General features: G+C 38.8%; 3 protein-coding genes across 13 annotated transcripts in view; 1 reads left to right on the plus strand and 2 right to left on the minus strand.

The window, feature by feature from the left end:
• The window catches only part of Rab27 (RAS oncogene family member Rab27), a 15,566-nt gene extending 10,506 nt beyond the window's left edge, over positions 1-5,060 (plus strand). The window contains exons 1-6 of one of the 4 annotated variants that reach the window (XM_066294509.1): positions 3,514-3,542; positions 3,808-3,952; positions 4,006-4,073; positions 4,159-4,273; positions 4,459-4,571; positions 4,627-5,060. In XM_066294509.1, the coding sequence (XP_066150606.1) occupies positions 3,809-3,952; positions 4,006-4,073; positions 4,159-4,273; positions 4,459-4,571; positions 4,627-4,813 (627 nt within the window). In that variant the 5' untranslated portion in view covers positions 3,514-3,542; position 3,808 and the 3' untranslated portion in view covers positions 4,814-5,060. The other 3 variants (XM_066294507.1, XM_066294508.1, XM_066294510.1) reach the window with 3 other exon arrangements.
• Prp3 (pre-mRNA processing factor 3) lies at positions 52-3,189 on the minus strand. The gene is made up of 5 exons (XM_066294456.1): positions 2,494-3,189; positions 1,707-2,054; positions 1,277-1,523; positions 948-1,167; positions 52-893 (listed from the first exon to the last, which is right to left on the minus strand). Exons 1-5 carry the CDS (start codon positions 3,040-3,042, stop codon positions 356-358), a joined length of 1,902 nt encoding a protein of 633 aa, XP_066150553.1. The 5' UTR covers positions 3,043-3,189; the 3' UTR covers positions 52-355.
• A 580-nt stretch (positions 5,061-5,640) lies between the features above and the next one.
• Positions 5,641-15,852, minus strand: part of mub (poly(rC)-binding protein mub) — a 56,103-nt gene continuing 45,891 nt past the window's right edge. For 5 of the 8 annotated variants that reach the window (XM_066294463.1, XM_066294462.1, XM_066294466.1 and 2 more), the window contains exons 8-10: positions 15,310-15,586; positions 10,885-13,605; positions 5,641-10,753 (exon numbers count right to left, since the gene is read on the minus strand). In XM_066294463.1, coding sequence (XP_066150560.1) covers positions 13,272-13,605; positions 15,310-15,586 — 611 coding nt within the window. In that variant the 3' untranslated portion in view covers positions 5,641-10,753; positions 10,885-13,271. The remainder of the gene's footprint in view (positions 10,754-10,884; positions 13,606-15,309; positions 15,587-15,852) is intronic. The other 3 variants (XM_066294468.1, XM_066294469.1, XM_066294464.1) reach the window with 2 other exon arrangements.

A 15,852-nucleotide genomic window follows, 5' to 3' on the forward strand; every position in this document is an offset into this window, starting at 1 on the left:
TAACGTTTATCTAGAAATTCTTTTCAAAACCTTTCATAAAAATAAACATCGTACTGAAAATGAGGTTTATTTTCCACCTTCCCATTGACAAATTAGTAGGTCAACATAATATAACAAAATCAATGATATCTGACACTAAGCAGTAACCTACATTACGTTTAATCGAATAGATTTACTTTTGCCCAGAAATAGTTTAAGTTCGAAGTTTTTAGCGTTTACGCACAAGTAGGTTAACCATTAACACGAAGCAATAAAATTTCAAAAACGTAAACGCTAAAAATTGCAAACTTATTCTACGTTGGTCAAATTGCTTAATCTAATATTAAACATGTAAATAAAGAACTGCCGCACAAATTTAATCCACAATGTCACTGGCCTGCTCCAAGACTGCGCCGCTGTACGCTAAATCCCAATAATGTTCCACCCTGTGCTTCTTGAAGTGCTCCCTGGCTAATCTTTCAGTAGGGCACACTTTAAATTTCACTTCTCCGAAATTTCTCTGTTTGGTAGTGCCCTGCCATACTAGCACACACTTATTCGGAACGTCGTTGCCATCGGGATCTTTTACCATATCTTCTTCCCATTTGATTCGGTTCATCATCAATCTTTTATACTTTTTCAACTGTTTGGTTCCACCTTCTACGACGACGACGCAACAATCCGGATATAGAACAACGCACCCGGTCATGTAGAGTTGTTTCGCATTGGTTTCCACCTTAAATTTTTTGGCCGCCAATTCGTGGAGATGGAAAATCCGGAAAATAGCGACGTGGACACCTAGAGAAGTGTCCTCTTTCAGCTTTTTTATTTTTTTTTCGCGCTTTTGTTCGGCTGTTAGTTTACGAGCTGCATTTGCGTCTTCGTGCGCTTTTTGTCGTTTCGCCATTTGCTCTCTGAAAAGTTCTTAACAATTAAGAGGAAATTGTGTGTCCACGAAATACTTTTACCTAACATGCGCCTCGATTTTAGTGGGATCTTGAACGGCTTCGGTTCCGAGAGCTCTCATCAAATTCGAAATTCTAAGTTTGGGCTCAGGAGGCGGTTCTAACCCTAGTCGAATTTTTTCCTGTTCCTCTTTCCACGTTTCTCTTCTTGTCTGCCTGCGCAGCTTCTTTCTTTCTTTTTTGGTCAAGAATACTGGCATGTAAACCGGCTTAATAGGATCGGCTAAAAGAAAAAAAAAATTGTAGTTTTAATCAATTAAAAGCAAGATATAATTACAAACATGTGGCTGTACTTTATGTCCAAGAAACCTTGTTAGTTTTACGGTACTTACTAGGGCACCTCATTTGTGTAGGATGTTCCACCAAATTGTTAATAGCATCTTTCTTTATGAAAATTTTACCATCTGGCGTTAAAGTCTCCAAGTTATCTTCCAAAATAACAGAGTCCCACCACTCCATTTGCGGCACTTCATCACTAGTACCCTCAGATTTCGCTATTAGCGCTAGTTTAGTCGCCGAAGAGATTCCAGTTTTTTTTGCAATTTGAGATATTTCATTTTGTAATTTTTCCAATTGGGTCTAAAAAATTTGCACTCTTTAATTTTTTTTTTAAAGAATATTAAGGAAACAGTAAAAAAATTGTTGGGGCAAGACTTTAACACGCTTAAATTACATAACCAAGGAACTAAAAATTACTAGAAATCAAAACAAAGGTAACAATAACAGAAATGAGAAATCCCTTCTTTGAGCTAACTTATTTACCTTCATCCTAAGCCTTTCGGCTAGTTGCTGAAACTTGCCAGGTTCATGAAACCGCAAAACTCTTTTAGTACGAAGAGCGGGTTTCAACCCGATTCTGGGATCAACAAAACGAGTCTCAGAATTATCTTCGTCTCGCTTCTCAGTTTTTTCCTTGTACTGATCTCGTTTCAGAGCTCTTAAATTTGCTTTTAGTGTGGGTTCTACAAGAGTAAGTTGTATCGCTTTACCTGATCTATCAATTGTCCGACCCTCCTCATCCAAAATGAGGGGTTGCGGTTTATTTGGGATGATGGGGATTTGGAGGGAACTGCCCAACAGACCCGTTTGCAATTTACTTTGGATTTGGGCCTAAAAATATCAGATTTTGTTAATCAACTAGAAAATTTTACATAGTTTAATGAGGATAACAGTTTACTATTCAGGTTCCTTAAATTAATTTTTGTTTTTAACTTAATATGATATTAGAAATATTTAGTCTATGGAAATGAATCAACACCACTATTTTTGCAAAAATTGGTCTTTCCTACACTTTTTGAGAGACATTTCTTAGACCGAGAGTGATAAAATGAAAAATTATAATAATGGATGGCCAATATATGTTTTTCTATGAATCATCTGTATTCTGAAGATTTTAACATTTTGCCAAGCACTCAACTATTAACCAACTCCGTTATATTAAGTGTATTTCAACTAAAAAGTTTGAAAAACCTGATGTTTAATTGGTGCCTGGATAGTAGTCAATTATCCTAATAGCTAAGACCTTGCTATGGCTCAAAAAGGTACTTACTTGTAACTGAGCAATTTTCCTTGCCTTCTCCGCATCCCCTTTTTTCAATAAGCCAGTAGGAATACCATAAATACTAGGTTGTGGAATTCTAATATTCCCAATGCTTATATTAGTTTTGCTTGGAGGTGGTAATGGATCCATTTTAAGGTTTCTAACAATTCCATCTTTTTCAGACAAATGCTTATCTTTTTCATGGCCTGATTGTGAATCTCTTCCTCTGTCTCTATCTCTACTGCCATCGCGTTTTCCTCTCTTCGGGCCCTTATCTCTGTCCCGATCTCTCTCATCATCATAGGAACGCTTCTTGGACTTACGAGAGACCTCAAAATCATCAATCAGACCCTGAATGCGATCAGCAATTTTCGTGGCCTTTTTACTGTCCACATAAGAGTCCAGCTTATCAGCAATTCTTCGACGATCATAGCCGTTGTTGAGGCATTCTATAGCCACCCTAAGCACTGAGGTGTCACCATTTCCCAACGTTTTATATATGGCTTTCTCGATGTTTGGTTTCAGATCCTCGATTTCTCGACGAGATAAGTAGGCCATATTTAAGCACTTTTCTTGCGATTTGGTAGGTTTTAATGCAGCAAAAAACCTGAATTTTCTTTTGAATTCATACAAATTATTACAATATGACGCAGACCATAAATGATTATGAAGGGAGTAAAGGGCGAGGCGAAGGGATTTGTTTAGTTTGACATTCATACGTCTACGTCAAATTGCAATTTTCGTTTCTTGGAGCAAAGAGAGCCTTCGTGAGCAGATCATTCAGCTCCAAATTAGAATCTAAAAGCTAAAAACTTTGTTACTACATAAAAATTAACGTGATTAATGGAAAAATGAATATTATTTAAAAAGTATAAACACTCCAAAGGATCTACATGCTTCCGAAAACGCCTACAAAGCGTTATTTCAAAAATCAATCGGAGCAGTTCGGGTTATCCCTTATAACTAGACGGGACAATAACAATTATTCTTACTCACATGACGGGCCAGGTTTTTAATGAAATAAGTAAATAAACCGCCGTTATTAGATCTAGCAGCAGGTAGTTGATTTCAATATATATTTTTTTCAATTAAAACGTCATAGTATTCATACTTTACGGGAGTTTTTAACCGATATTTTTGTTAATTATTGCATTCTCTCGACTTAAGAGATATAAGAAACGCTAAGCCTTTAATTGCACATTAAAACCTGTGATTTCTGAGGTATAACTTTAATTTTTCATTTAATTTAAATTCAAACAGCTCCAATATGTAATAAACCACAGTACAGTGATTAAACTGGTTCTTCTCTACTAAAACTTCTAGAATGGATTACGATTATCTGATGAAGTTTCTTGCTTTGGGTGACTCTGGAGTGGGCAAAACCAGCTTCTTGTACCAATACACGGATGGCACATTCAACTCTAGATTCATTTCAACTGTGGGTATCGATTTTCGTGAAAAACGACTGGTAGATTTCATCAATAAATTTTTTTGTGCAACCATAAAAAAATCTATTTCCAGATATATCAGTCCAAAGGACGTAACTACAGGGTACATTTGCAACTGTGGGATACCGCAGGGCAAGAAAGGTAACCCTCTATGCTTTATAATAATTTTCATATCAAAGCTTAGAACTAAGTAGTGAGTAGCAGTTAGGACACTTATTTTTAATAGGTTCCGCAGCCTAACAACCGCCTTTTATAGAGATGCTATGGGTTTTATACTTCTATTTGATTTAACTAACGAACAGTCCTTTCTAGAAATACGTAATTGGATAGAACAGCTCAGGGTATGAGTACCACTGATTTTTCTATAAATTTTGGCTTGTTTTTTGATTTTTTTTGCACCAGCACTATATCGCCTTAAAGCACTTTCATTTTTTGATAATGCTTTTTTCTTATGTTATGATTTGCCACCCGTTTCCGTTAACATGTTTTAAAGCTTTGAAATGTGCAGTAATGAATCACTTGTTAGGTTCATGCCTATTGTGATACACCAGACATAGTGCTATGTGGAAACAAGGCTGATTTGGAAGATCGCAGGGTCATATCCGAATGGAGAGCAAGAGAATTTGCAGAACAAGCCGGGTATTTAATTTTACATTTTTATTAAAGAGTAAATAAAAATACATATGCTCATTAGGCTTCCTTATTTGGAGACTTCAGCAGCAACGGGCCAAAATGTAGCTCGCTCCATTGAAACTCTACTAGAAAGGGTGATGTTCCGCATGGAAACTGCGGTAGACACAGCCATGCTGCCAAATCGACGTCGCAACTTCGATGAAGTGGATTTAAATGCCTCAACTTCTGCTCAAAAATGCCTTTGCTAAATGGTCTTCCAACTATATATTATTGTGAATATCCAAGTTGATATTCGATAGTTTATACATGCTCGATAAAGATAAAGAATAGTTGCCTCATGATGGTTGTGGGATATAATCTGTAAGTCTTAGGTCTGCCAAAGAGCTATTTGTGGATGTTCAGGGATTGTGTTAAGGGCCTGAAACGCTTTATCCAGGCGGTGAGAATATGTTTATCTAACGTTTCTATGGCAGAAATATATTACCAAGAAAATAACGAACTTTTTTGTAAATAAGTAAGCCTACCTATTGTCTTTGTTCGTCCGTTTAAGAGGGGATAACGAAAAAATTCAAAGTAGAAAAATTTTCCATATAAAAGAAGCAAATTCCTCTCCGGGGAATTATCATCGATGTTCTCTATTAAATTAAAATTTTTGCATTTTGGAATTTTCTGTAGGTCAGCCAGAAATAACAGGTGTGTACCGGTTTCGCAAATGCAGTTCTCGTTACCGTCATTGCGCTTTTTTGTAATCCTCGATCATTTATCAAAATTATTAATAATCAATAATAAATTCTACGAGAAATACTTGGTACATATCGGCGTATCTAAAGTTTAGATATGAATATAGCTGAAACGCCACCAAGATGGGAAAAAAAGATATTGATGATTACACTGCAACCTGCGATGCTTTTGTCCTCGGGCACAGTTTCGGATCTGCGCAAGTTATAAAAGGATTCCCGAGGCTTTTAGTGGGTAGGCGCTTCTGCAAATTCGACACTGTCCAGTCGCCAGGACAGACCGAATGTGTTTTGAGGATTTTCCTCGTTGAAAAAAGATGAGTAAATCAAACAACACGTTCGTAATCCACACTTTATTAAACAAAAAAAAACGTATCACACTAGAGTATTTTAAGTATTAAACATTCTAAACATTTTGCGTAATAATGGAAAGAACAGCGAAGAGTGTGCAGTAAATCTAACATTGTTCCGTTTGCTATAATATACGCACAATCTTTAAGTCTAAAACATTTAATTATTACTTTAACACCGTGTCTGCATAATCAAAATATAACATGCTTTTTTCAGATAACACATTATAGCCCCATCTACCGTTATTGCACATGATGAGGAACCTTCTTTGGCTTCAAAAAATAAATAGGAAAAAATGGAGATATGGGAAGAACAACTGCAACTTTTTCCTCATTGTTAATTGACTTGAAATGTTTAGAAAAAGTTGCTCTCATCGAAATGGAAGATTAATAAGCAGGTATAAAATATTGAGCAATAAATCTACCAGGTGTGTCTATCACACCTCCTACTTACCGTTTTAAAATAAGCTATTTAATATTACGTCTGTGAGATATGAGTCGGGTCAAAGTTAGTAAATACAACATCGATAAGTAAGTAAGAGCGCGTGCATCTAAAGGCTAAAATACGATAAGTCGTGTTGTGAACCACTTAAGCAAAGCTTTGCAGCTATTGGAGTAATATGTAATAATTCAGTTTCAGCTACGTTCCGTAGCTTAAAAAGTAACTACAAATATATATGTATGTATATATATATAAGCTCTTATTCTTGAAAAATAAGCATTTTTACCCTGAAAATTTAGTTGCCAAAGTGTTTGTCGTATATACAGAGAGAGCTCATTTTTTAGAATATCGTGGTTTTTGGCAACTCAATTTATGCGCTGCCGCAATTCAACAGCGATAAAAGAGGAATAGTCTCGTAAAATCAATACTGCGTCATTTGCATAAATAGTAAAAACAACATCTTTCAAAATAATCTACGATATTTGTCTAATATAATAGTTAATAAGACCCTGTATTCGAAAGGCTTTAAACGATATTATTACTTCTTTATGATTGTGTTTATAATTATTTGTTTTATGATGGGGTGGGGGTCAGGGCGTTAGTAATCTTCCTTTTATTTACATTAATACATTTTTGTCGTTAGTATTTTCAAGGTATCATTGCAAAAATATTTTTATGGTCATCAGTCCACGTATAAACGAGTCATTAATTTCTTCTACTACATAATACTTACTTACATAGAAATAATTACGTACTCACCATGTATACGCACATACGAGGTGTAACACATCATCTCTGGAGGTATTTTAGGGTATATTAATATTCTTCGAAATGATAAAAAGGTGCTCACAGATCCACGGCCGGAAACGCACCATTTCCGATATACGGGGTGGCAAAGTTCCACTTTTGGAAATGTCTTACTTAATGTAAAACGTCAAAAGTCGAAACCAAATGACTAAAAGCCACGGTCGTACGCTACATTACCAATCGGAATGTGCAAATTCTACAGAAACGGCGAAAGATACAAAAATACTGCAAGAGACCAAAAATATAACAAACCGAAGAAGGAATTTCGATTTTGTATTAGAGTTTATACAGGGAGTTCTAAAAAACATACAAAGTATGAAATAGTACATGACCCAGAAAGGCACAACACCCTGTACGTGGCTGCCGACGATTTTGACATGTTGCTGTCGAAGGTCTTGAACGCGGCGACGCACTGGCGTAAATGTAAATCTCGTCAGTTTTATCCGAGCCATTGTTGCATGGCGTTGGATTAATATCATCCCCATAGTAAAGGTCCCACGATTCTAAATTCTACAATGAACATCCCACTTTTTATATTTTCAAATGTGAGGGGTCTACATGATTTGACCCAGCGATTCTCAAACTTTTGTTTTTAATGCCGCCCCATTTTAGTTCGAGCGATTTCGCGTCCTCCAATCCGTAGGAATTCAAGTTACACTAGGCAACACTGTCTATTCTGGACACTCTGTGATTCATCGAGAAGCATCAGCATCTGTATCGTCGAGTTCGGGACTACATACGATGTTGACAAGATGTTTTTTTGTCCGATTTTTTTCATAGTACACCTTTTTTTTTTTGTTTTATTTGCTATTGAAAACTATTTATTCAATTCATTGGCTGTTTTGGTAAATAACGTACGAGGCACCCGTGCATAGTGGCGCACGCTAAACGAAATCTTTACAGCGGTGCGTATGAAATACCTGTGCGTAATTCAATAAAATTGCCGAGATTTAGGGCTTTCCAGTAAGTTTTGCATATGAAAATTTCGTACCGTTGAAACGTTTCAAATCGTATCATAAAAATACGTCCGCCCCGTTCGTTGGGTCACACATTGGTGGTGCACACTCGAGACAAATGCAAGATATTAGAAAAAAATATGAATCTTCGTCACCGTATATATCGAAAATTGTGCGTTTTCGACCTTGAGTCTTTCAGCATTTTTTAATTGTTTTGCCGCTCCCAGAAATACCTCCAAGCCGATGTGTTACACCCTGTAGGTTTAATAATAATAATAATAATAATATTGCACTCTAAATATGGTCTATTTACTAATGGGTTTTAATATACAATCGGAAAAAAGTTCAAGAATTTCGGTACGTTGAGTCATTCCCTGCGAGCAACGAAGCGATACGAGCGACAAAAACGAAACAGTGGCGTGCATTGATTTTATTCTCGCATTTTTCGCCGTTTCGCCGACTTTCCAATGAATAAAAAGGTGACATTATTCATCGAGAAATTGCGTTCAAACTTAAATTTTGTGCATTTTCTTTGAGGGACAATTGTTAGTTATTTATGCTCGATTTTCGAGATGTTCAAATTCCTTCATTAACTGCGCGGGGAACAACTGACCAACCGACCAACCGAACTGTCGCGTTGGAATTCGTCGAGTTAAATCTTCAACTTCTTTCCATGTATAATACGGTGTTGCTCTAATCTGCACCATTCAAGAGCTCTTTTGCTGGATTTTACTCATCGCCTGTATAATTTATTAGCACATCACGAAATCACCTACCGAACTACGATTTCGACGACATATATAGCATTCTAAAACAACACGAAATAATGTTGTAACAATGTAACAACGATGCGTTTCAAACGCGTCTACAGCCAAGCGAATATCAACTGCCTGCTTGCACAACACGACGCCTATAAGAGCCCTATAACTGCTACTGCTTTGCTCTCAAAAACTCTATTATGTTATGTATGGTCGAAATGTTCATAACTACATTTCATGTGCGGATGAGCTATTCGAGTGCTATTAGTAATAGTAAAGTCGATTGTCCCTAATTATAGTCCAAGTCAGTAAGGGAGAAGAAAGGCCCTAATTTTGGCACTGCAAATTAGGACCTAATTTCTTGTACACGTTTAGCCTAAACATTGACAAAGACAGGGTGTCCTGATCTAGGTTAAACGAGCTTGAATAGGGACACCCTGCCCGATTTAAAATTACCCTACAGAAGAGAAATCCAAATTAAAATTTTTGGTCCACTAAATTACTATCAAATTAGGAATAATGTCTTTTTATACCGCGCGAAGTGTTATACAGGGTTAATAAATTTTGAACTAGGATGACTAGATGATTCTCTGCGAGAAGAATAATATCACTAACGATGCATTTTACCTACCATAAGGTCAAAAAGTTTATGGACACGGCAGAACTTTTCCAAAAATGGGAAATGTGGTCTAGACTATCTGACCGATCCCATGTATTCGAGAGAAGCCGTATGACAAGATACGTCTCAGTGTGTTAAGTATGGGATGGAAGTCCGTCATTATGACAGGGGCAAATCCAGAGACTTGCACGTCAAGAATTGTTCGGTTTTGACTGGGTGTTTGCTTGTACAGTTGGGTTAATAACAATATTGGAAGATTTAGGTGAAATCGCAGTTTAATTAAGACACTTGACAAAAAGCCAAAATCAAAGAAAACCAAGGGAACAAGTCAGCCATTTGTAGTGCGGTTGTCGTGACGCTGGAAGAAACGTAAAGCTAACGTAAAATGGCAGAGTTGTCTCAAAACTTCAAGATGACGCCTGAATAGATTTCTCGAAATGACAATATGGCCGATAACAACACTGTCGCCTGTCGCTGTCGACAACTCGAATGACGGCTTATTTTGAAGTATCAATATGGCGTCCTAAGGTGATTTCACCGTTTGCGAAGCGGAAAAAAAGGATTATTTACGGAAGATTATTCCCGTAAGATGAAGTGACGTGAGCATTTTAACAACGAGGTCCTCTATAGGAGCACAAAACCGTGTTAGAACGCTACCATTTAGGCATTGATTATTTTTATTTACATGTTGAACTTATTGTTTTTTTTTCGAGTAACAAGGAAGAAAAAATTTGGCACATTTTTTTTTTTACAGAAGACTACTTAACAAAATACTTTATCCACAGCCCAATTATTTAAAAATGCAAAAACCCTAGCTCGCATAATACTCACTTTGCTCGATTAAAGCACGAAATTGCCCAAATCACTCCAGACTTTTTTTTCAGGTAAAATTTCTTAACTCTTTGTAAAATTCTCTAAACGGTCAACAAAAAGAACTCCGTTGCCCTTATACCAGCAACGCTGTAATAAATCAATTACGAATCGCAACTTAACGTTACAACAATCCAGTGTTTAATCGCGCGTAGACTACGTATACACCTCAATAAATATAACGCTCTACAAAAACTACTCCTACGTAAATATTGTATATATAAAAACGGAAATTCTTTGGCTTTGTTCCCAGAACCAATTTTACTTCCGGCATTGTAATATTGTCTAATATTGAACTTAAGGCCCGGTCTACATTTTTTTTCGGCATATGAGCAATCTGCATTTAGAACCTCCTTAACACGTTGATATGTAAGTTTACGGGGATATGTGAAGTGTAGACCGGCTTTACCTTGAGAGAGACAAATTCAGCACAACTGAAAAGAGCCATGACGAACACCTCGTTATCCGCATGATGGTTGAATAAATATAGATATATAAATATGTCTTTTACGTGTTGGTGACGACACCTCGTCTGACGCAGATGTGATTGGTGAGTCGGTCTTAATGGATGGGCGCTTTCACGATGTGATGAGGAGTCAAGTAGTGGTAGCCGGGCAATCCTGGGAGGGTCGCAGTTTCCATGGATATCCTAAGAAAACATTTCCGAGTTAGTAGTGTACAGACTCCGCGCTGCAGTTCGTTAATCAGGTGAAAACAGCCTGGAGATGAAAAGAATTTTTCGGTACAGATCGGGAGTAGAAAACGGAATGGAAAGCTTACCAGGATGTGAGAGTCTTCTCCGGAGGTTGTTGGTTCAAAGGCATCGGTCTGTTAGCAGGCATTAGGATGGTTTTGGCATGTGGTTGACACACATACTTTCACACGAATTAGGTTTTTTTGGTATTATTTTGTGTATATGGAGGGACTTGCTGGGTTTTAGAACTACACACTTTTAGGCGGATTGAGGTAATCGCCTTCGAAGGATCTGGGGAACAGTCAAATGCATAAGTTATATTAAATGGGAGGAGAGGCTACCTTGTGCTTATCCACTTGCTAACGGTCTCGAAATACAATTAAATAGAACTGGGAACGTGTTCGTACAGACGCCACCAATAGCGATGAGGTGACGGTCATACCAGGGTTTTAAATAGGTAGAAGTGCGCGCGGTATGACCGAGTCATTGCTCATCGCTGCCGATGATGTCTCAAAATGTACGGAATTACTCGCTAATTTTTCCTTTCATCATTGAAATAAAATGCATCCTTTCTACACATGATTACAATATATTGTTGAAATCTATGCCGTACAGTTTTAAATAATAATAATAATTAAAAAAAAAAAAAAACTAAAGGCAGCCTAAACGACTATACCTAATATAAATCTAATAATAATATAATCAGATATGAAGATTTATAGGACAAAAAGTAAAAAGCCGAATTCTAGATTAAATACACAGAGTATACACCATACTCTTGTAATGTTATAAATGTGTGGCAGCAACAAGCGTTAATGCTAATGCCTACACTATACTATTGAAAACAAATGTATAAGATAAGTAAATATATAAAGTTAACCGAAGCGAACGGACCGCAAGAGATTTATTGACGCTCAGGTATGTCGATCACGAATATAAGTGTTATTTGAGCAGTCCCGTATATGTTACTTAAGCTTAACTCCGATTCGCCACGGATAGCAGACGTTTTCCCTTGCGACGTTGACGTTTGACGAACGAGTGACGTTTCATTAATCACACGTCAAATCTTATTAGGGAAATGCCAAATTTTACAAGAAAAATTACTCCTTTCCATGGGGAACCGTGATTTTTCTTATTACTCGGAAAACACATAATAAAGATCAAAAGTAAACTACGCAAACTGTATAATTGGTATAATTTCTCGGGTATTCATCGAAGTCAAATACCTACATCTAGAAGATTAAACGAACAGTTAGTATTGGTTTATACCCTGTAGTCGTGCTTAAGGTCTAAAGTGGTTTTGTTATAGTAAATGTTAGAGCGGAGATTTTATTTACAAAAATACCATTTGTGCAGTATAACAATTTTTAGACCAATGATACAGTTTTAAAGTAAATCTAGCGAGCGCATGGGAACTTTGGCAGTTTAGTCGGCCAATTTACTCGAGAATCCGTCGAGATAATCGAGATAGAAACGTATCTCGTGTAAATTCGGGGCAAACTTTTACGTCAAAAACTGACTTCGGCACGACGTAGCTCCTGCGACGTGCGCATCACGTCTAAAATACGACGTCCAGGCAACGCAACGGCCAACGACGCGCGGTACTCGTCAAATTGCGATTCGCACTTTGAGTGATTTTAAGACGTAAATTCGCCGACTTTACAAGATTCTCGCACGCAATAGAGAATATCGCTATACTTAATAACAGCTGAAATAATCGGCACAGTGAACCGGGAATAAACCATCGACTTTATATATTTGAGGAAACAATTACTATAAACCCAAATGGGAACTGAAAATGCTGATGAGGGAGCCGGGAAACGCAAACAAGGCGCGACTGCTAAAATTTAAACGAACTGCGAAATAAATTATAACCGCCCACGCTAAATTTAAGGTCAGAATTCGACCAGAGGTCGCATAGAAAAGGTTCTTTTATAGCCCAGTCCAAAATTGATAATTACAATTAAATAACAAAATTTTACCTTAATATACCAGGTGTTTGTGAAAAGTGGTGATTTATGGCATCTTTGGAATTTGAAAAATTTACAACTGGGATAAAACACCCTGTATATATATATATATGTATTTATATAAATGTCTTTAGGCGGCAGCGCAGTAATAGTTATAGTTTCCTTGAGCGGTTGCGCCCATATCGAGGATTGCTACTAGGCTACCGAAGATACACCAAACCTACCCTAAACTACGGAAAATGGCCCCAATGCGTCGATACAATTTACGTCCTACCAGCGAATTCTAAAGGCGCTTTCTACTAACAACCCCAAGGACCAACATATCAGAGTTGCATTAACTTTACCAAGAGGACGGATTGATCCGAGATGAAAACAATCCGCCTGGCAAAGTTACCAAGACGATGATATATCGACCCTAATCTGAATTCGTGGTCGTTTCCCCCGAAACAACCACCAACCACTATCAAAAATATAAAGTCAACGGGTTTCCCTCAAACCGGCATCTAATACGGATTATACTTATTTCTCTCGTTCTTCAGTTTGTGGCCTTCGTTGGACCTCCCGTAACTGGAGGAGGAGGAGGATTTGTGCGACCTGTGCACTCCGGTCGTCTGTACGGGAGCCGCGGATGCGCCGGCTTGCGCGCTCAACAGTTCGGTCAAGCCGCCCAATGTGCTCAAACTGGTTAAAGCATTTAGGGCACCCGGTTTGGCTAATAATTGGGCTATCGGGATGGCACTGGCCAATGAGGAGGTGGCCGCAGACGTGGATGTGGAATTGGAGCTGCTGGCATTGGGAGAGCCTTGGGATTCTAAGTTGGCCTTTTGGAGCTCGACGCTGCAGGGATACAAAAGGGCATTAAGGCCGGCCAGGTGCGGTCGGGAGGGGGGAGAGATTCAGACGTCTTCTACTACTAATGCTTCGCTCGATTTACCGGCAGCCTTCCGATAACGATGAGATTTTCCTTCGGATTGGAAATCCCGGCAATGTCACCGGACGGTGCGATTCACTCGTTAAAGTTCCAAATAAAAATCGGGAAGGAAACGCAGACCGTGGAATTCGATAACATCGAAAATCGATAATCGAGCCGTTTCGGCGCTCGGGAATCAATCCAGAGGAACATTTTATGTGGTTCGACGTGATTATGAGGGTTTTCGTCGAAATCGGTAATACTCAGGCTGGCTAAAGTCAATGCAGATCATTTCAGTTTCCGATGCGAAAGGAAATCGACCGCACGATCTTCGAAAATTTTCGATCCAAGCTGGACACAAAACACCCCTAATATCTGTGTCCTCTCCGGCAGGACGTTGACAAGACTCAAGTTTGCTCCTAACAATAAATGAATAAACTCGAAAACGAGAAGTCCTTGTCTCGGAATTTAAAGCAAGCCATCCGTGTTCCCGGAAAGGTCTCTTTGGTCAAGCTATTTTAAACGTCCATCGCGCGCACCTAAGTTTGCGGGACAGCCCGAATGTGAGAATGTTGTTTTGCGTATGTAAATTGCAATTTGCCCCTTTGAAACTTTGATTCCATCACCATAATCATCATTATTTCGAACGCTGACACCTGCACAAGACGTGTAGCACATCGTCGTAGGGACGTTTCGGGGGGCGACGGTATTGGGCGAATCGATAAAGAGAATGCCAACGGACCAACGGTCGAAAACGCACCATTTTCGATGAATTGAGCAGGTGGCAGGTCCTACATTTGGAAGTGGCTCAACGCGAACACCAAGAATGGAAACAAGACTGTTAAAACGGCTAAAAGTCGGCTGCTGCACCCTGTGCTACACAGAGTGGCACGCGCAAGCTGGACCTTCTCAATTTGCGTCGAAAAGTATACTGTAAGAGACCAAAAAGCTGGACAATCGAAGAATTAATTTACGTTTGGAATTGGAATTCGTACAGGTTGCCGAAAAGAAAAAACACCTCGTCCGTAGAGGGTCTCAAAGAAAATAGGTGCGCAAATCTTCAAAAATTCAACTGAACCCGCGCGCGACAGAGATACAAAAATTAAAAAAAGGTGCAAAACTTTTATACCCTGTATATCGAAAATGGCCCCTTTCGGACGACGATTATGTTGGAATTTTCTAATTATTCCGCACGGCACCATCGCCCCCATGCGATACCCCCACGACGACACCTTGCACCCCGCACGGGCCCCCTACTTTGTCGCCTAAGTACGATGTAGATTTTGAAGCGCTTAGTAGTATCAGACAGAGCTCAAAAATAAATTGGAATTAGGTCAGGCTTGTGAAAGATGTTACAGGGGAATGCCTGCTTTGAAAACACCGAGGTTAAGGTTTGAACACCGGGTATAAAACAGGAAAGAATGGTTTCACTCGCACCTTCTTTCACACCGCAGGAAGTGTCACACACAATGGGGGGTTATGCGTTGCAACAATTGACTTATAAATGCTACGAAAAAGTCCTGAAAAGCTCTAATTCGCACAAAAAAACAAAAAAACAAAAAAAACACATAAAAATCGAACATTCAGGACTTAATAAACGATAATCGAAATCAGCTTCTGTTGTCACTTACCTCATGTTGATCAAATATTGAGCCAACGCTACCGCATCCGGAGCCCCTGAAATAGTGATTGTCCGGTCCGAAGATCCGGTCTCGCGATCGTCACAATTGGAGATGCGGATCATCGCTCCCGAGATCTGCCTGATCTCAGCGATCTTAGTGCCACCTTTGCCGATCACGCAACCGATCAGCTCATTGGGAACGGTCATTTCGGTGGTCTGCTGGTTCGTGTTTTGTTGGGTGCGCGAGTTGGAGGTGCGCAGCTGGGAACCCGCCAACGCGGCCAGTGCTAAAACCGACACGAGCCAGTTGTCACTTGTCATTTTTGTGGGAGAGCGATAAAAAAACGATCATAAAGGGGCCTCAGTTGTGAGTGAAAATTCGTGCTTCTTGACGACGGCGAGGAAAATTTAAATATATATATATATATATATACAGTATGAGACAAAATTAGGTGGACTAGGGAAAAATTTCTGAAGTTTCTTATCCGAGTTCAGAGTCAAAACGTATTTACTTGTGTCGTGCACGGGGCGTTTCAGAATGGCGTGTCCTAAA

The sequence above is a fragment of the Euwallacea fornicatus genome, chromosome 21, assembly GCF_040115645.1.
Source record: "Euwallacea fornicatus isolate EFF26 chromosome 21, ASM4011564v1, whole genome shotgun sequence".
Taxonomy (NCBI): domain Eukaryota; kingdom Metazoa; phylum Arthropoda; class Insecta; order Coleoptera; family Curculionidae; genus Euwallacea; species Euwallacea fornicatus.